At 35.5% G+C, this 20898-nt stretch overlaps 1 protein-coding gene across 1 annotated transcript; it reads left to right on the top strand.

Annotated features, from left to right (window-relative positions):
* The first annotated feature begins 9347 nt into the window (after positions 1–9347).
* Positions 9348–20753, top strand: LOC114459307 (uncharacterized). The gene is made up of 6 exons (XM_028441596.1): positions 9348–9609; positions 9764–10045; positions 10116–10265; positions 12722–12747; positions 14919–14981; positions 20458–20753. The coding sequence occupies exons 1-6, from the start codon at positions 9348–9350 to the stop codon at positions 20512–20514; spliced, it is 840 nt and encodes a 279-aa protein (XP_028297397.1). The 3' UTR covers positions 20515–20753.
* The last annotated feature ends 145 nt before the right edge of the window (positions 20754–20898 follow it).

Below are 20898 nucleotides of genomic sequence, written 5' to 3'. Positions count from 1 at the left end.
TACTTTTGACAGTAACTCGTACTCTTTAACGCTATATTTTTTAAAGAAATAAATGCAGTTATTGTTACAATATGGTGCATTTTGTTACTATACTAGCAGCAGTATATTCCATTATTACTTAACATTTTCAGCTTCTGCTGGTCTCAGGTAAATAAACTGGCATTGAAAGAATACTTAGTGTTTCAGTCAGACTGGTGTTTGTAAAGATTAATACATGTTTTGCTATTGCTATTAAATAAATGAAGTAATTGTATTGCATAATTGTGACCATCACCAGCCCTCCCTAAGGAAGGGTAAGAAACACTTTATTAAAGGGAGAATATAAAAAGTCAGTACGGGTGTAGTACGGGTGCTAGCTCTTTATCGCTCAGACTGTTGTGGCACAGGACAGGAGATGATGAAGGCTGTGGTTTGAAAGAAAGACAACACACATTTGAGCATGTAAAGTATATTGACAGTGAAATGTATTTAACTTTAAATCACTCAGTGCCAAAGACGAGTTGTCTCATAATTTCTGTTTTTTCTTGTAAAATCTAAGCTGTCTGAGATGAAGTGACCAAATGGTGCACTATAGATGGCAGCAGCACACCTTTAGATGTGAGGTTAGCCCCTGATGCTATCATTATCTGGGAAGGAAGAAGCAGGAACGAGTGAGATTATAGCATTATGGAGGGATATTCTGAAGTATCCAGCAGCTCACAGCACGACATACTAACACAGACCATGTACGGACCTGAGTGGATTATTGATAATGTTTTGATCGTGAGATCAATAAACCAGGCTAAACGGGTCATCACAGCTGTGGAGGAACTTAAAGCAGGACCAAAAGAACCATCAACTGTGAGCCACATAGCAAAATAATGAAAATATTTGAAAATGAAAATGAAAAATCAAAAGCCCGGTTTTTTTTGTTTTTTATTGGAAGGAAACCAATGTTCAGATGTTATATTTGTCAATAAAGCCAAAAAAAAAAGCCAGTTTTCTCTGTTTTTTTTTTAGTTTGAAACTTGCTTCTATTCAACTGCTGAATACAGAAGAACAAAAAAAATTCTGATGAAAGTAGAGACTTCAATCTTTCCAAGTTTTTCAGATTTCAGATTGTCTTAATCAAAAATGTTCTGTGGGTTTTTAAAAGAGAGTCAAAATGCTATAAAATTGCTGGCACTGAGGGGGGTAGCGCTTTTTGAAAGTGGCTGGCACTGAATGAGTTAATAACCAACCTCAGATAGACATTTGTCTTCTTCTGGCCTTGTCTCACTCTTGTATTATTTTTTAAGTTGTGTATTACATGACAATATTTTGAGTCACAAAAGTTAAATACCAACCTGTTGTGGTGACTGAAATCCAGTTCCAGCAAAATGTTTGGACAATTTTGACATTTTCTGCAAAAGGAAAAATAAACATGTATAGTGTATACTATAAAACTCATGAATCATGCTTTTAATTTCTGAAAATGAACATGTTCAGTACACACCTTACTAGATTCATAGGCCTTATGAACTCTGTACATATTGATCCTGTTGTTTGGAATGTTAAATACGCTGCACACTTCACTCCAGAAGCCATCCTTATATGTAGAATTTACTTGGAGTGGAATGCAGCTCTTTTGCAGGTCTACAATAGTTTTTAAAATGTCCTTGATAGAGATTTTTATTTGATTTGTTCTATTTTGTAAAAGAAAGGCGTAATTATTGATTATTAACATACATGGACATACATTCTTTAATTCAATATATGCAATAAAGTCATTATTCGTATTTGAATTAATAACGTGTAAGGTGTACACTCTGTATAAAATCAAAAAGGACAAAATATTAGGAAGACAGGATACTAGTGTTGTAGTACTAGAGATTGGTCTTTGTCTCGAGACGTGTCTCAAATCTAGTTTTTGAGGTTCTTGGTTTTGTCTTGGAATCGACGACGTTTTTAATGAGTGGTTTCTGGGATGATACCATTTATTGCACATATTTGTTCCAAAATTTAATGTTTTTTGACAACTTGGGAATGAATTAAATTGCCAAAAATACCATTAAAAATAACAAAAAAAATCATTTTGAGGCCATGACAGCCTCTGCACTTGAAAGAACTTCACGGAGAGAGAACGCAGGTTCACAATGGTGAAAACCTATGAGCGATTGGTCAAAATGTCTCTCGGTTGGAGCTAAGTGGCTGAGCGCCAAACTTCTTCCCCAGTCTACTGGCTCTGAAAGTAGGGGAAGCGTCTGCTGTTAGCGTGTGTGTGTGTGTGTGTGTGTGTGTGTGTGTGAGTGTGTTTGCATGTGTGTGAGCATGTTCAAAGTGAGAGTCCTAGAACAGAGTGATGCGCCCCCGAGGGGGAGCCACTTTTTTTTTCAGTTCTTGCTGATGTTTATTGATGAGGATTGTGTGACATGAGAAATATACAAAAGAACAACAGAGATTTGTTTTTTGTTTGCTTTCATCATAGTTTAGGAAAACAGGAAAATAGTACAAAATACAATTAATAAAACAAATATTTACAATTTTAAAAAAGTGTTATTAGGTGTGTGTGTGTGTGTGTGTGTGTGTGTGTGTGTGTGTGTCATTTCTGCACTCATTCCCTCATTCAGCATTGGTCAGAACGTATCTGGCACTGCCATTGTAATGTTCTTTCTACATTTGCCACATGTGTATTTGTAGCAGTCAACACATCGTACAGTGGCACAATTTTTCTTGCATTGATGGTTGTGTACTACAACCATGAAGTGGAATGAGACTGTAATAACAGGGTGTTTTCTTTAAAAATAAATTCAAAGTCATATGTAATAAGTGTCATATTTTAAACTTTGGTGGGCTTTTATTTTGAAACTAAACATCAGAATGTTTTGAAACTTATAGGGTCACACCATGAGGTTGTGTACTACAACCCTGAAGTGGAATGACACTAAAATAACAGGGTGTTTTCTTTAAGTGTAATGTATTACATTTAAAAATCTTGTGTGGCATTTTATTTTGAAACTTGTTAGATGAATCTGAGTTACTTGCTAAGATTTTTTAATATCAGTCTGAAGTAAAAGTAGTCTGTAAAATCACATAGCTTTTTTTAATAAAGTGAAATATTAGCAACAAAGAGAATCTTAATTTTACGATCTCCTGTTTGCACTTTACTTAGTAAAGAGAGTAAACTCCACGTTAGAATAAGCATAACATTAGAAACAAGTAAGGACTGGGTAGTTTCAGTCACAGCGAGTTGGACCACAAACAATAGTGAGTTTACACTGTCCTCACCTCTTTATTCTGAGCAATATTACAGGGAATGTGTTTGAGTTCTCTCCTGAAACCAGCAACAGGATTCCAGAGCATTTAGTTTCACTAGCATCAAAACACAGCGTTGGATCTTAACTGTTGAAAAACAAGTTCAATAATCACTGTTTAGATATTTAACACTTGTTTTACTGAAGTAAAAATAACAACCTCTCCAACATACATGTGTAACAGAACAGTATACAACAATATGATGTTTCAGACAGAATCCTCACCATATGTTGGCCTGAGGTAGAGAGGAAGGGAATAACTGAGGGGATCATCAGGTGGTCAGATGAAGACACAAAGGACAGAGATTACAACTTTATCATGTTGTTAACAATGGGAATTGAGTTTGAATTTTCTTCTTGTGCAACCTTCATTTTAAAAGTAAATAAAAGGCTAATTTTTCATGATGCAAAAAGTACAAATATTCATGTGATCACAGAAACTTAATTTTAAGCTCAATAACTTACTGGTTACTACAAAGGAGGCAGAATGGGTCACTAATAACATTTTTTGTTACCAATTAATCTTTTGTTTTTTTTAAATATAATTCAAATATCTGTATATTGTCTTTTCTTTTTTAGTACCATCATTTGGAGACATAGAGGTAACCACACCCCTCAGTCACTGAAGATTCACCTGAAAATGATAGAGTGGCATTACTGGTTAGCTATACGCCATCGTAATGGTGTCTTGGGCAGACTTTTCCATGACATTAAAAATCAAGTTAAGTACTGTTTAAAATTGTAGGGAAACTCCTCCCAATAGTGTACAAGAACACTTAAGTAAAAACCCAGTTAAGTCATCCTGTGTTTGAAATTGCTGAATAAAAGAACAGATATTTCATGACTTCATTGTTGTTTTGTTAAGGTTTTAATATGATTTTATCTGACTGTGTAATGACACTTATTGACATCTTAGTGACTATTTCAAATGTTTTCACTTTACTTAAGGTGATGAAAAAGAGACATATTACTGTTATAATGGTCTAATGACATCACTGACACTCTAACCTCAAGTAATAAGTGTAAAAATAATGTATGAATGTTTAAAAATGTTGCACACAGTGACTAAGTGGCTAGCATGTTTGCCTCACAGCTACAAAGTCCTAGGTTGAAACCCTGGGGTGACACTAATGTCCTTTCTGTGCGTAGTTTGCATGTTCTGCATGTGCTTTCCTGGGTTTCCTCTGGGTTCTCTGGTTTATTCCCACAATGTAAAAACAACCATTTGCTTGATTGGAATTTTGAGATTGCTCCATAGGAGTGAATGGGAGAGTGAGTGTTGTCAGTGTGTGTGTCGTCGTGCAATGAACCGGTTCCCTGTCCAGGGTGTACCCCCCACCTATCATCCAAAGGATGCTGGAGATGGGCACCAACAGACCCCTGTGACCCTGAAACATGTGTAAGTGGGTGAAATGATGAATGGATGGATGTTTGATATTCACGTCTGTTATGACATGTTAATGTCACATGGTCATAATGTAAAAAGTGGTAGGGTGTTTTGCCCTGGTTAATGACAAGTTGTCATGACAATGCTTTCTCAAGAAATGCAAACATAGCTCCAAAGGTGTCATAATTTAGCGAATGACACTTAATGACAGCCTTCATGACACCTTATTAATGCTAATGACATGTGTCATATCATAATAATGACAGTGTAATGTCAGCCTTATGTAAACCCCTTCAAATAAAGTGTTACCACATTTTTTTTTTAATTACATTTTGGGAATGAATTTTTTTTTTTTTTTACTAGAATCATAAATGTAGTGAAATGAGTGTAGACTGTTGGAATAATGTGACTGTTAATTATTGTCAGTGTCTCTGCTGTGATGTTCTGTATTCGCTATAGTCGACTTTGTAATTTCCTTTTTTGGTGATAAAGTTGAACTGTTTCATCCTGTTTGGCCTTGTGTGTGTAGCACATTATTTAAAGGAAACTTTAGTTTAGAATCACTGTATAATGTGTTTTTATATTTTTATATTCATACCCCCCACCCATTTAAACTCCTCTTCCTCTTTTTATGACATCACTGATAAGATGATATTTTTGCTCAGTGCACTCACAGATCAGAGTGTGAGGAAACATTAGAAACATTGATCTACAGCAGAATGCTTCTCCTGCAGCTCACTCTGCTCTTTGTGCTCGTGCTTGGAGGTAAACTTCTTCTTCTGTTGATGTTGTTTTATCATTTAACAGAGTAGATGCTTTGGATTTCATTTGTTTTAATGAATTAGTGATAAAAAAAAACTAGACCTGTGTTAAAAACATATGGATGGTTAGAGAATATTGATAAAATACCATTTTATATCAAGTTTAAAGGCAAATTGTTATATTTATTTTAAAACAGAGCTCATTTTGAAAAAAGAAAAAAGAAAACTTAGTTTAAAGTTAGTTTTATTTCAGTCAGATAATAATGGACCCAAAAAGCTGAAATACATCAGTTTTAAGTTAGAAAATTGAATCTACTCAAGTTGTGATTACTTTGATCAAATGAGTTTATTTCTTTGAACAAACAGTATAAAATGATTAGGAGAACACAATGAAGGAGTATGGACCTAATTTAGGGCCACAGAATGAAAATTATAAATTTATGTTAAGAAGGTTTTTTATTTGGAGCTTCCTCTTCTTCTTCTTTTAGTTTATGAAAAACTTTCAGTTTTTACATTTGTGGAAATCAAATGAAATAATGTATTTTAAAAACTTACAAAGATTAATCTGAAGGTATTGTGTGTAAGAGGAAATAAGATTTTAAAAATGATGAAAAAATGATGGCCACTGTAATCATAATTGAGTTGTAATTGTAGTGTTGTGGTGGTCAAGACCGGTCTTGGTCTCGAGACCAAATTTTAAAGGTCTTGGTCTTGTCTCGGACTCTGAAGCATTTTGACTCGGTCTTGTCTCAGACTCAGGCTGCCCGGACTCGGGATTTTCCGTCAAGACCGTTCGAGACCAGCACTAATTCCTGCTATTTTTAAACTTTTTTATAATGTGATAATAACACGGAGAAGAACAGGATAAAACAATATTTTATTCATTCTTTAATCCACCCCGTATAATGACCACAACCTTCCTTAATGTGACTGAGTGACTTGTGTGACACACTCATACGTGTGTGGCTACGTGTCAGCTTGGACCGCGGAGCGCAAGGGAGATATGAACTAATCACCGGTAAAAATCCCAGTAAAACTCCAGAAAACAATCACCAGTAATAAATAATATCTCCCTGGTAAAGACAGTAGCTCTAATAACTGGTAAAATGATAAAGTGATGATATTACAGCCTGTGAAGGCTGGATAGGGGACGCACTTACTCTGCTTCTGGGTCTTAGTGCCAGCCGAGCGGTGAAGCCTGTTCCGTTTACCGTGTTTACTGAGGTCCGTGGGTGTTTAATAAGTCAGTGTGTGTTTAATAAGTCCGTGTGTGTTTAATAAGTCTGTGTGTGTCCGTGTGAAAGTGTGCATGTTTATGCCTCTGTCCATCCACTCTTTTTGTTAAATCCATGTCTTTTAAGGCTTTAATTACATAGTATCAGCTGTAGTCTGGGCCGCCGCCATCTTGGATTATGTCGTCACCAGCGCGTCATCGCCGCAGAGTTGCACAAGCCCAGAATGAGTCAAATAACTGTAAAGAGGTCTTATATTAGTCTATTATCTTTTTAAAGTGGTGTTTTTTTGTGGCTTTAGACTCATTTACATTTATGTATATAATATGTTCCCCACAATATAAACAGGTTCACAATATAATTATTTTTTATAGTTTCTGTTTCCACTGTATCCAGAATAATAATAATAATTCTCAACAAGAACAATTGCTTAATTTGTTACATGACTGTTCCAGGGTTTGAGTTTGTTTTATTTAGTTTCACATCCACCTGTAGCTCTATGTTTTTTACACTGCTGACAACTTTTTTGTAGTTTTATTTCAGAAAGTTTCACTTTTACAGTTACAGTGTTAAACCTTTGTTAATTGAATATTCTAGTTACATTACAGTAACCAAATTAAACTATATCAACTAAGTGAATTAATAAAAATAACCTGTGTAAAGGCTTTTCAAACTAAAACGTTATCTTGTGAAATCTGTGACCTGCACAACTCAAAGAATCAGAATTAAGAATCATTATTTCTTGGCAGAAATACTTTTAAACACTTGCTGTACATTCAGCTGACATAAAAATCTTGTTTTCAAATATGTAGAATAATTGTGAATTTATCAGTAGCAGTAGTAGTTTTAATATTTTAGTTAATTTTTTGCAGGCACCTTTTTTGTCCGTCAAATGTATTTAAAATAAACTATAATTAAAGAGAGAATGTTATTTAACTGTCGAACCTTGTCATAATTTTATTTATTTATAGATTTTTTTAAATTGAAAAAAATAATGTTTATGGTCTTGGTCTCGGTGCATTCTGGTCTCGGGCAAGTCTTGGTCTCGGATAGTGCGGTCTTGAACACAACACTATGTAATTGTAAATGACTTTCTGAGGATAAATAATAATTGTAATTGAATTGTAATTGGAAAAACTGCTTATGGTTGACTTTCTTTGTGTCTCTATGTTGTTCTGCCTGAACACCAGTTGATAGTTGAACAGTGTGAGTTTAAAAAGCAGAGAAATGTGATGAAATCCGGTGCTGACGTTCTGGGCGTGCTCAGTGAGATCACCACAAAGAGGAACATCACAGATCTGAGGCTGAGGAAACATTTGAAAGAAATGTGATAGATCTGCACAGCTGTAATGCTCACTAAAAATGTCTTTCTCACCAGCAAAAGTAACGTTTCAGGCCTTAGCCCTTCATCAGACTTAGGAAACAGCTCTGACACACCTGCATATATACATGGGATGATTAGGTCACATGATCAGAGGGGGTCACATGATTCAATCAAAAACTATGAGACTTGTGAGATATATAGTATAGATGTTTTACATAATCGATCACATTTATAATTGCAGAGACTGTAAAACAGGTGTGAATTGGCACATCTAAAAAAGCAGTGAACCAGTGCAACCACAACATAGTGCAAAAATACCAGAATTACAAATATATTATGAATTATATAAATAGAATTATAAATACATTCATAAATATCAGAATTATAGATATATTTTAAATAGATTATATGAATAGAATTATGAATACATTTACCAATACCAGAACCACAGATATACTTGTAAATCCCAGAAATGCAAATGTATTTACACATATGTACATATACACATAACACATATATGTATTGATTTTTACAAAGTTTTTACAATAAATTAAAGAGTAGTGTGTTGTCATGGTTGTAAATGTTGTCAATTACGATTACAGTGGCCAGCAATTTTTCCAATTACAAAAAAAAATTGTAAAATTTTTTTATCCTCAGAAAGTCAATTATAATTACGTTCTCAATGACTAAATTCTAATTACAAAGAATCAAAATGACTGAGCCTGAAATAAATAAGCTAATAAAAGTTAACCTTCCTCTTGTGTTAGCTTTCTGTTAGCATCTCTAATGATAACTGGTCCTAAATCAGCTGTAAAATACACTAAAAACAAATATCTATCATCTCATTTATTTCATATCTATTGGTTACCTTGTTAGGTTTTATAATCAATGAAAATATAGGTTTTAATATTTTTAGTGTGGGCGTCTGAGACTTTTATGTGTCAGTTTACCTTTAGATTTATATATTTTTTAATGGTAAAATGTGGTAAAGCTTGATATGAAACATATTTTAATAATTGTTAACTACATATGTGTAGAACTGTACATAGAACTGTAACATGGTTCCCCAGTTTTGTGTTAAATTATAATTAATCATTTTTATAGATTTTTCATGGCAATTACAATTACAAAGTCAATTATCTAAACTCAATTACAATTTAATTACGATTACGACAGCAACAGATTTTTAAAATTAAAATTACAATTATAGTTATGCCATAATTATCATAAATTATCAAAAACACAATTACAATTATAATTGACCCCATCCCTGTTTTATTTTATAACTTTATAACGACTGCTCTGTGTTTCTTTGCTGCAGGCAGCAGTGACATCATCAACATCTATCACAGAGCTGGAGATGAGGTCATCATGTCCTGTAACAGTGTGGATTCATCTGAAACATCATGTTCTAGCATTAAATGGCTGTACAACAGAGACATAAATACTACTGAAATCATTGTTAGTGATGGACAGATTAATAAAGATTCACCTCAAGCTGCTAAACTGAGTCTGGGCCGTAGATGTTCTTTGACCATCACAAACATCTCCTCTGAGGACGCAGGAGTTTACAACTGTTATTATGGGAAAACATATGAACACTACACATCTGTGTATCTGAACATTTTAACACGTGAGTAACATGACATTATTGCAGCTGTTCCTAAAAGTTGTAATTGAAAACTTACAGTAATTGTAACTGAAAAATATAATTGACTCCAACCCTGGTACTGACCACAAATATCACTGTTCATTTAATTATTTGGATTCTTTCACATTTTCCTCAGTCTCAGCAAATCAAAGCACTGATCCAGTGGGAGGAGTCACACTGACGTGCACTCTGTGGGGGGACATATACACCTATTGTGTAAAAGACAACCTGAGATGGCTGGATGAGGAGAGAGATGAACTGAAGCAAGATGGTGATGAAGTCTATTATAGTAGACAGAAGAAATGTGTTTCTGATCTGATAATAACACATCAGATTAACCACAGCAGAAGATACACCTGCCAGTTCGTTATAAACAATGAAGTGAAGATTTCTGCTGACTACACACTTGTGTCTACAGGTAGGACGACCAATCAAATCTGACCTTTAACATGTAAACACTGTCTTTATATGTTCTTCATTGTTTTCAGCTCCAGTTGATTTAACGTCTGATTCGACTCCAAACAAGATCATCTTCATCATCATCATCGTAGCCTCAGTCGGACTGTTGACCATCCTGGTCATAGTTGGTCTGACTGTTTTCATCAAATCCAGGAGGAAAACTGGAGCAGCAGAAGAAGGTGTGTGTGTGTGTGTGTGTGTGTGTGTGTGTGTGTGTGTGTGTGTGTGTGTGTGTGTGTGTGTGTGTGTGTAACATAATGGTTCAATTATTTGCTGTTTTGTAGTTATAGTTTCCCAGTGTTTTAAATGTGTGTTAAATACACAAAAGGTTTGACTTTATAAAGCTTATTTATAACATCTGATTTTTCACAGTCAGAGAATCATAGGAGCAGGGTTGGGGTCATTTACAATTGTAATTGTAATTACTAATTGTCATAATTGTAATTGAGTTTAGATAAATTACTTTTTGCCATGAAAATTCTATAAAAAAATATCAAATACAATTATAATTTAACACAAAACTGGGGAACCATGTTACAGTTCTATGTACAGTTCTACACATATGTAGTTAGCAATTAATAAAATATGTTTCATATCAAGCTTTACCACATTTGACCATTTAACAAAAATGTAAATCTAAGGATAAACTGACACATAAAAGTCTCAGACGCCCACACTAAAAATATTAAAACCTATATTTTCATTGATTATAAAACCTAACAAGGTAACCAATAGATATGAAATACATGAGATGATTGATATTTCAGATGCTAACAGAAAGCTAACACAAGAGGAAGGTTAACTTTTATTAGGTTATTTATTACAGGCTCAGTAATTGTGATTAAATGTAATTGAAATTTAGTCATTGAGAACGTAATTGTAATTGACTTTGATGATAAAAAATAATTGTAATTAAATGTAATTGGAAAAATTGCTGACCACTGTAGTTATAATTTAATTGTAATTGAACATGGGTATTTGAAAATGTAATTGTAACTGAAAAATGTAATTGACCCCAACCCTGCATAGGAGAATGTCTATGCACTTTAAATATCAGGAATTATCTGAATTCTGCTCTAATGATCCACAATTTGCTTCATATTTTGTCTCATAACAATTCGAGGCTTGATCTGAGGAATTTTTGCTATTCAGACAATAACACGATGGTCAGTGATGTCATTCATGAGGAACATTTGTTAGTATCAGGTTAATAAAGGTAGATTTATCAGACATTTAAGGTTTGGTCTTGTAGAACCATTCACCACCTGAAACAGATTCAATGAATTACAAAAAGGTTTGAGGTCATCTCAGACTGTTTGTAACAGATTTAGATTTAAGTCTCCCATAGAGAGAACTTTATTTGACTTCATTGATTCATCATTGATGGTAAAGCATCACTGGTATCAATAGGGGGTCTATAACACCCATTAACAGTCAAATGAAGTGTTTTGGATTCTTCAAGGTCAAAAGCTAAAAATTCTAATTGCTGACTCACTTATTTGGACAAGAGCAGATTTACATGAAACTTACTTTTTATGTAAATTGAAATATTTCCTCCCTTCCTGAGACGATCGGTCCTACAGACCAGTGTTTCTCAAATGGGGGTACGCGATGGAACTACAGGGGGTACGAGAGAGAGAGAGAGAGAGAGAGAGAAAGTGGAAAATGAACAAATAAAGTGTCAGTCTTTGTTCCACCCCAGGCGTGAGATGACCGGAAATGATAAAAACTATAGAAATAAATCTATTCAGAAGCCACTAAATTAATGTTTTTCAACCTTGGGGTCGAGATTCTATGTGGGGTCACCTAATGTGAAATATAAATCTAGTTACGCTTAAATGCAGTAAAAAAAATAATAGTAATAATAACTGTACGTAAGTTTGAGAACCACTGCTTTAGACACTGTAACCATCAATACCAACATCCTTATCCAAAATAGATTTGTTTCACCATGACTCTGGTATTAGAATTGCATCAGGATCAGGTGAAAGTTCCCATATGTGAACCATGTCCATGTTGGCAAATAGACTGTGTACATTTAAATGAATGAAACCAAGATCTGCCCTTGATTTAAAATCAACAAGGCTTTACAACTTTTCAGTGCCAGGATTGGGTTGAACATTTCTAGAGATCAGAAGCAACAAAACAATTAGACATTTCTGTTTAAGCTCTTGATACCATTTAATAGAGGTTTCTCTATTTCTGAATGTGTCTACTTCAGTTTCAAACTAGTCTTTTAAAAAAAAGATGTTCATCAATTAGACAAAATCCTCTGTGAGTTAATCTATCTCCCAATGAGGACAGTTTTGAGTGAGGATTAAATTAGGAGATAATTTGCAATCCTCATGCAGGTGGATGAATGTCTAGCAATCATAGAAGAGACAGATGATGATGTCACATATACACAGAATTTAGTAAACTCTGAAATGTAAAATCAGTTAATTAAACCTTGTTAGTATTCATCTGTATTATGATTATATGTTCTATTATTGAACTGCTTCTTTTCATGTTTTAAAGATTTGAGCTGAGCTAGAAAAGTAACTTTCCACTTCCTGTCGCTGACGGTTGTGACAATAAAAACTCTTTGCATCGCTGAGTGGTTGAGATAATAATCTGTATTATTGGTTTGTTACAGACGCCCCAAAGCGAGCTCGTGTTCCTGTGAGTATATTTAAACACTCACCACTTCTCACAAACTGTTGCAGCTATTTTTTACATCACCATGCAGATAAACTTAGTGTGTTTCACTTTTAGATGAATCGGAAATTATCAAACATGCTTCACGATCAGCTGTTTATTCACTTTTTAACCAGCTGCTTGATTTGCTGAAAGATTTATCATTAGTTTCTCTTCAGATTTGTGTGGAAAGCCTGCATTAATCTGCCTGTTCCTTTGTCTCTTTACTGCACTCAGAGGTTCACCAACCGATACAGCAAACCTCACTAATGGTTGGGACTCATTGATTCGGCCTGAAAATTGTGCGTTTCGGCTCTAGCGATTCAGACTCAACCCAAGAACCAAGCACACATTCAGACTCGGGGGAACCAGACCTTTCCGTTGATACCATGGTTGGCCCAATCCCAGCACTTTTAAAATCGTATTTCACATATAAATATTTATTCATGGTTGTAACACATACATATAACGCACGATTATACGTGAATTAGCGGGATCTCCTGACTCCTTACTGCAACAGATGTGCAGCAAAACCGGAGACGGTGGGGATTGCTGGACTACAGATTACGCTGAAGTTACACAGCGGAGCAGTTTCAGAGCAGCGACGCATCCAGTGGAAATCCAGGGTTATAATTGTTTGCAAAATGAGTGGTTGTAAAAGAAGCTGATGATGATTCTATTCAAGGTATTGGATAATTGGATTAGAATAATGTCGGGCTCTAACGGGTTCGGGCTTAAAGAGGAATCGCCTTTATTCGGGTTCTACTCTTGTGTTCGTAAGAAGTTTCGGTAACACTTGAAGTTTTATACATAAGGCTGACATTACGCTGTCATTAGCATGAATAAAGTGTCATAAAGGCTGTCAGTAAGCTGTCATTAAGTGCAGTTTGCTAAATTATGACACCTTTGGTACTTTGTTGGCATTTTTTGGGTTAGGTGGAGGGATCTAGAAGAGTTGGGTTAAGGTTATGGTTTAGGGTAAAGAAGGGTTAGGGGTTAGGGTTAGCAATAGGGTTAAGGTTAGGGTTTATGGTAACAAACGACACTTAATGACAGCCTTCATGACACCTTATTCATGCTAATGTCAGATAATGACAGCGTTAATGTCAGCCTTATGTATCAAACTTCAAGTAAAGTGTTACTGAAGTTTCTCTGCGCATGTGCTTATTTTGGTTTATTGCAAAATCACACCGCCATCTATTGACTACATTATTTAGTTTTTTTTCTTATTTCTCATGTGAGCAGAGATCATTTTGAAAACGTTGCCGTGTGAAGGTGGAACTTTTTGGAAACAAACAGAAAAAGAATCTAAACAGGCCTTATAGTCAGGTACTTTTTTGTGGAGAGTATCAAAACTATACATTTTTGGAAAATCTATTGTATAAGCAATCAGAAAACAATGTTTTCATCTTCCCTGATACCTATTTGGCCTCCATCTTGGATTTTACATAATGGACGCCATAAAAAGGGTTTTTGTCAACATCTTGGCTTCTAAATAACCTAGAGCTTTTATTTTGACAGCTAAACTACCATTTTCAGGGCCAAGGAATCCAATCTTTTCTGTCCACGATTCTTGGCCGTGTGGAGACCTGTAGCTAATGCATGTGCGTAACGGTCTCGGGCACATTAGATTTGGGCTTTGTTAGCTGTGTTTTCATGGCAACTATGATGGTAGACTGTCTGATGTGTAGGGAGTGTGTTTTTTGTAGTTTTGCTGTCTTCTTTGGACCTCAACATAGATGCCATCATGCAAATTGACTCTCTCTTCCATTATGTCCAGCACATGCTAGGTGCATTCATCACTTCGCTCCGAAAATGATAGATTTGCTGTTTAAATAAAAGCTCCAGGTTATTTAGATGCTGAGATATTGATGAAAATGTTTTTCACTGCAGCCATTTTGTAAAATCCAAGATGGTGGCTATTTAGGACTTGGGGCAAATGGAAATATTGCTTATACTATGAGGTTTCCAAAAATGTATAGTTTTCATATTTAAAAATCTAAACATAGTAAACTTAACCTGAGATAAAGGTTCCTGAGACATAAATAAACACAGAAGTAATACAAAGAGTTTGACAGGCCTGAGCTAAAGACATTTAAACTGCTGATACAATAAATCCTGCTGAGGAATTGATTTGTTCCTTTGTTTGACCTCAGGATGGGGAGGAGAGCACCGTCAGCTACAGAAACCGAAACCAAGAGGCCTTGCCCAGCTCAGAGGTAAGTGACTCCCTACGTCAAACCATTGCTCCCACTTTAGCAGAGTCGCTAAAGCACAAGAAACCAAACTGGGTTTGAATTCACAACAACTAGACACGCACACATCATCATTCAGTGATGTGTAATCAGAGGTGGCAAAAGTACTAGTCGTCAATACTCAAGTAAAAGTTTAGATACTTGAATAAAAAACAACTCTAGTAAAAGTAAAAGTATTGAAGTTGCTCCCTTACTTGAGTAAAGGTAAAAAAGTACATGCTACTAAATGTACATAGGTAAAAAGTAAAACTAATGTCCCTTTAATAATAAGACAGGGTTTTTAAACCAGCAAATTCTTTATCTTTTATGTGGAGAATTTAACACTCATAAAAAATACAATTTGTAAATAAAACCTGTCAAGAGTAAATGTTCAATAAAACCCAGAGCAGCTTTGAGTTTAAAATTGTTAAAAACTTGTAGAAAACTGGTACATGGAAATTAATTAAATCTATTACTCTTTATGAACACCTGCAGAATTTACTACTCATAATAAATATAATTTGTAAATAAAATGTTTTATGAAAAAACAAAAGCAAATGCTCAACTAAACCCAGAGTAGCTCTGAGTTTAACGTTTTTAAAAACTTGGAAATATTAACCATAAAACTAAGGGACCGATCAAACAGAAAAAAGCTCAAACTACCAAATTTTGCATTTTTTACGTCGTTCATCTTCGAAGGTCTTAAAAGTAACCCACGTACCCAAGTAAAGTACAGAACCAGAAAAACTACTTAAGTACAGTAATAAAGTATTTGTTACTTGTCACCTCATCAATACTACCCATCCAAGGTAGAACCAAGCCATGTTTATTAACATGGAAATATGGACTAACGTACAGATTTAAAGGTGCAGTCCGCAACTTTCAGATCGCTCCCTCCCCCTCCCTCCCCGCTGCTCTCTTGCCCTGCCTACAAACTTTCCAAAGTTCCTTCCTCAGAGGAGCTAACAAGCTAACATTAGCTTGACAGCAACATCACAGTAATATAACATGCACTGTTAAAAGCATATTACTGCAGTGCTTTTTTCTCTCAATGTGCACACACCTCATTAGCAGCAACAACACAGTGTCACTAACAGCAGCTCACACAGAAGCTGCTGCACACAAACAACACATGCACTACAGAGTTCTAGTGTAACAATTACAAATCAAACATAATCTAAATCAAGCAGCAGTAAATACCTTTCAAACAGAAAAGTCACCAATTCCATCTTCTACTCCTCCAGACCATACACTGTTGCTCCAGCCCCGGGAATGGGGCGGGGACTGTGAGCAACAGCTGTCAGACAGCCCATCAAAGAGTGGTTCTTTTTGCTCTGTCATGGTGCATTCTGGATATCAGCAGATTGGCTCAATGAGCCTGTTTTTTTTTCACACTAACTACTAGTTTCATGTAAGGCTGTCCTTACATAGTGACAGCTTTAGCAAATATGACAAAAAGTCACTTTTATAAGAGTTGCAGACTGCAATATAATTTTTTTTTTATTAAATGAAATACTCAACAATACACAAAGTAATCCCCACAAACACATGGTGACATGCTCCCAGTAGTTTGTTTCCAAAAACACGGCAATTGTTCACCATTTTGTCCCGAAATTTGGGATTTTTTTGCCTGAGTGCTGTTTGTAGACCTGCTGCTTTATCTCCAAAATGGCAACTTCCAGGTTGATGGCGTGGTTGATGACGCGCTGTGAAAACCCTCTATTAGATCGTTAAGGATTACAACATGACGACGATCTCCCAAATCACAGAGATTGTAGAACCGCCTGTAGTTCACATTTTAACCCTCGCAGTGCCGTGTCTGTGTCATATGTCTGTGGTCCATACACAGAACATCCAAAGGTTTTTTTTCTCTGCCAAATCAAACCATTTGCTAGTCAGCATGTCAGCATTATTTACAGACACAGAATACTTATTAAGTGCTTAAACCAGGCAGAAATACGCTCCGCTCCCCCTCCCCCCAGTACACGGACACACAGTCAGCTGTGTTAGCGACTGTCAGAGGTCTGTCAGTCTGTCTGTCTGTAAAACTCTATCAGTTCTGAGTGTTGAAGAACTGAGAGATGTTTGAGGAAACACTGAATGTGTTTCTCTTCTGTAACTAACTCTCTGTCTCTCCTCAGCAGAGATCTGCTGCTGCTGTTTCCACATTCTTAAAGAGACAGTGTCCTGAATGTGATTTACTTTAAAAACTACTTTCAGCAACTCAGAGCTGCCCTGAAAAAAGCAACAATATAGAATTTAATCACATTTCAGCCTTAATGAAGGAAAAAGTCAAAAGTGACACTAAATGTTGTTTTTGTGCTGCTAGTGATTAATAAAAGGGTCTTTGTGGCATTTTTCTCAACTAACTTTGACCCATTATTGTTTTTCTTGTAAAATTATTGAAAAAAATAAATAAATGGAGTTTATATCAACTATTGCCACTTTGAGGAAAAATACAGAAATATGAATATTGGTCCATATCACCCAGGCCTAATGTAACCAAAGCAGTAACATTTTATCTTGTAAAGGATATGAATGTCTAAACTGTGTGAAATGAGGTGTTCAAACACTGATTAAAGTAGGATTTTATTATTATGAGTGTGTTACCTAAAAAACTAATAGAAATCACTAGATTGATCTGATGCCTTGTTATTAGAGTTTAGATCAGGCCCAAAAAAACCAGCCTGACCCGACCCGGGCTCACGGGCATAAAACCCGACATGACCCACACCCGACCTATTAACTTATATTGTAGGCCTGAGCCCGAAGCAAATCCGACGTAAACTATTATTTTATTGAACGTATTGCAGCCAGTAGATTATTAGCGCGGTGCTTCACGTAGCGGTACTGTAATGACGTGACTCGATCCGTTATCACAGTTTTACAGGCTTTAATGGAGGTTGTAGTAACGCCAAAAATAAACAAACACACAGAGAACCATCTTACACCGTCATACACTCACACTACCGTGGGAAGAGAATTGTTCACTAGTCTTTTCCCCGCTTACGCCCGCCCTTAGCCCAGCCTCCCAGCCAATCAAAACTCAGAACACATGTAAACAAAGACACACAGTGGCAGAGAAAGCTGCACGTAACCATGATGCCTTCTCTGCCATGGGAAATCTCAGCATCAGTTAACCACTGAACACACACAAGTGGAACATAACCAGAACATAGAACCCAGTTCGTAACAGTATTGCAGACCAGAGCGGGCGGCCCGTACGTGGAGCACAGACCTGACTGAAACACATAATCCTATTTGTTCCCTGAGCTCCAGCAGCAAGTGAGGAATGAGCAAAATCAGCAATATTCAGTAAATGTGAACGCTGAACAACTAAACGCAACACAACGGCGTCAATATCTCATCCCACTACGAGCATAAATCACTTTAGAAATGATACCACAACAATATAGAAGTGTTTTTGTGTTCATTAAAAAATAACATTAATGTAATAGAGGTTAAAACAAATTTTAAAAAAAGTAAAAAAAATGAGGCCTGAGCTCGGCCCCGGGTCGGACCAAGAATCTAAACTCTACTTGTTATGTAGCAGCTGTTGCTAATGCTAATGCTAATGCTACACCACTTTATGTAAACAAAGTAAAAAGACTGTGTGTGATTAAAAGAACATGTCAGCCCTTTTGTTTGATGTTAATTGTACTTGGAACCAGTTTGATAAATTGCTTACATACATTTTTTTTAAATAATTTTAAAATGACTTTGTCTTAAATGATCTTTTATTCCTTTTTTACATTTAGGCCGATTATTTTAAGCAGGTGAATTGGTTTGTTTTATTAGTAAATAACTTTAAAATAGTCTCAATGATTTGAATGAAAAAAATTGTGATCGTGATTTTACAAATAAAAAATTGTGATATGATATTTTTCCCATATCGTCCACCCCTAGTTACAAAGTTACAAGTATTCATGTTACTGTAATTGAGTTGCTTTCATGGGTACTTTCTAAATTTCTAAATCAGTAATTTTACTTTCAGTTAAAAGTGTGTTTTAAAAGTAGTAACGTAATTTGTTACATTTCTACACCCAACCGTTACTGAGTAAATTATTATTTTTTTGTTTTAAAATGATCAAAGGACATTGTGAAACTACAAAAAATGAAATGACCAGACAACAATCAAATGCATCACATCATAGCTGACCAATCAGATTAAATGTAATGTACCGCACATAAACAGCATTGAATTGAATTCATTAGTGTTGTTTTAGTTTATTTTTCAATTTACATTTTGACAAACCTTTTATTTTATACAGATGCCTTTGTGGAAAATAAATTAAGTTCCAATTATGTAAGATTTCATCTATTCTTTTTAAGTTTATACATGAGATTTATTACCAAAAATAAACATGGAGGGTGAAAGTAACTAGTAGTTTTTAATTTGAGTACTATTTAATTCAGCAACTTTTTACTTGTACTTGAGTATTTAATGTATGACTTACGTGTAAGTTTAATCAAGTGCTTCTACTTGAGTAGGATATATCAGTATTCTTTACAGCGATGGTGACATGCTCCCAGTAGTTTGTGTCCAAAAACTTCAACTTTGGTTTTATTAAATTGTCCATATGATCCTCCTTTAAAGAGTAACTAAACCCCAAACCTACTTTTTTCTGCTGAATACATATATATTTGAGTATTAAGTCGTGCTGTTGATTGATCCAAGTCCAACTTTTAACATTTTAGTAAAAGTATTGGAATTGTGCGTATTTAGTTGTAAAATGTCAGAGTTACTGCCCTCTAAGGGTCGAACGCTGCTATTACAATTGAATTTTGCTTTTGGCTGAGACGGATTATTGTGACGATCGTGCGTCACCAACTGTCACTGTTGGCCCCGCCCCTTCTATAAAAGATCTCCTGTGGTGATGTTTTTGACTCTGTGCTTCTATAAAGAACAGATTCTAGTCTAATCATAGGGTTCATCAAACTATGTGTGTATGTATAGACCAGAGGTGGAAAGAGTACAGAAAAAAGTGTGTTATATAAAGTCTATAAAACATTCTAGGTGGAATGGGAGGCTGCGGTGGGAGGGAGGACGAGGTTCTGTGGAGCCCCTGGCCTCACTCACCAGTAAACACCCAGGGACTGATGAAAAATATGGTTTTACTTGAAATTAAATATTGTAATTTACAGTATGTAACGGAAACAGGCGTGCTGGATTTATTTTACTCTGCAACGGAATCTATTTCCAATGTAGCGAAGTATTGTTGTGTGTGTGCGTGCGTGTGCGCTTATGCATTGTGTGTAGTAGTTGAGAAGACGGTGCTCTGTCATTGCCAGCTCTGACCGGCTTCCTGAGTGGGCGTGTCTTACTGCTCAAAGAGAAACGCCCATAATCAAGACGTTTTTTTTAAATTTTCCCCCTAGTGGCAGGTCAGCAGAAAGCAGGGGTTTAGTTTCTCTTTAAATATACACAATCACCTCAAAACTCCACCATTGTCTCCTTTAGGTCAGAGAACCAGAGGAAGGTGAAGAAGAAGTGACTTATGCAACGGTCAAGAAGTGAAGAAGAACGTGTGAATGTGAAGGCAACACTTCACCTACTGTCAGTGCCAATACTGCTTTTCTAGAACGAGTACAACTACTTATGAAATAAACAGTTTGGATTGTTTTGTTCTTTAGTTTCCAGCAGACATGGGAAACCAGTGGCTCTTAGTGTTTTACATTAAACATCATTTTATTATTGTTTTCTCTGGTACTAGAACATGTTTTAACTTCTTTTTACTTTATAATTGTAAGCCATGATGCCAGTTATTCACAGTTGTATGCTTTGTCTTCTTTTCTTAAATATTCTCATATAATTCAATAAAAACACTTTAAAATACACTTTTCTGTGCAAAACATTGTCACATTTTTTAGGTTTTGGCCTAAACTCTGACATTATGATTAC

This window comes from Gouania willdenowi, unplaced genomic scaffold (assembly GCF_900634775.1).
Source record: "Gouania willdenowi unplaced genomic scaffold, fGouWil2.1 scaffold_294_arrow_ctg1, whole genome shotgun sequence".
NCBI lineage: Eukaryota > Metazoa > Chordata > Actinopteri > Blenniiformes > Gobiesocidae > Gouania > Gouania willdenowi.
This window is presented reverse-complemented; position numbering and strand designations above follow the sequence as displayed.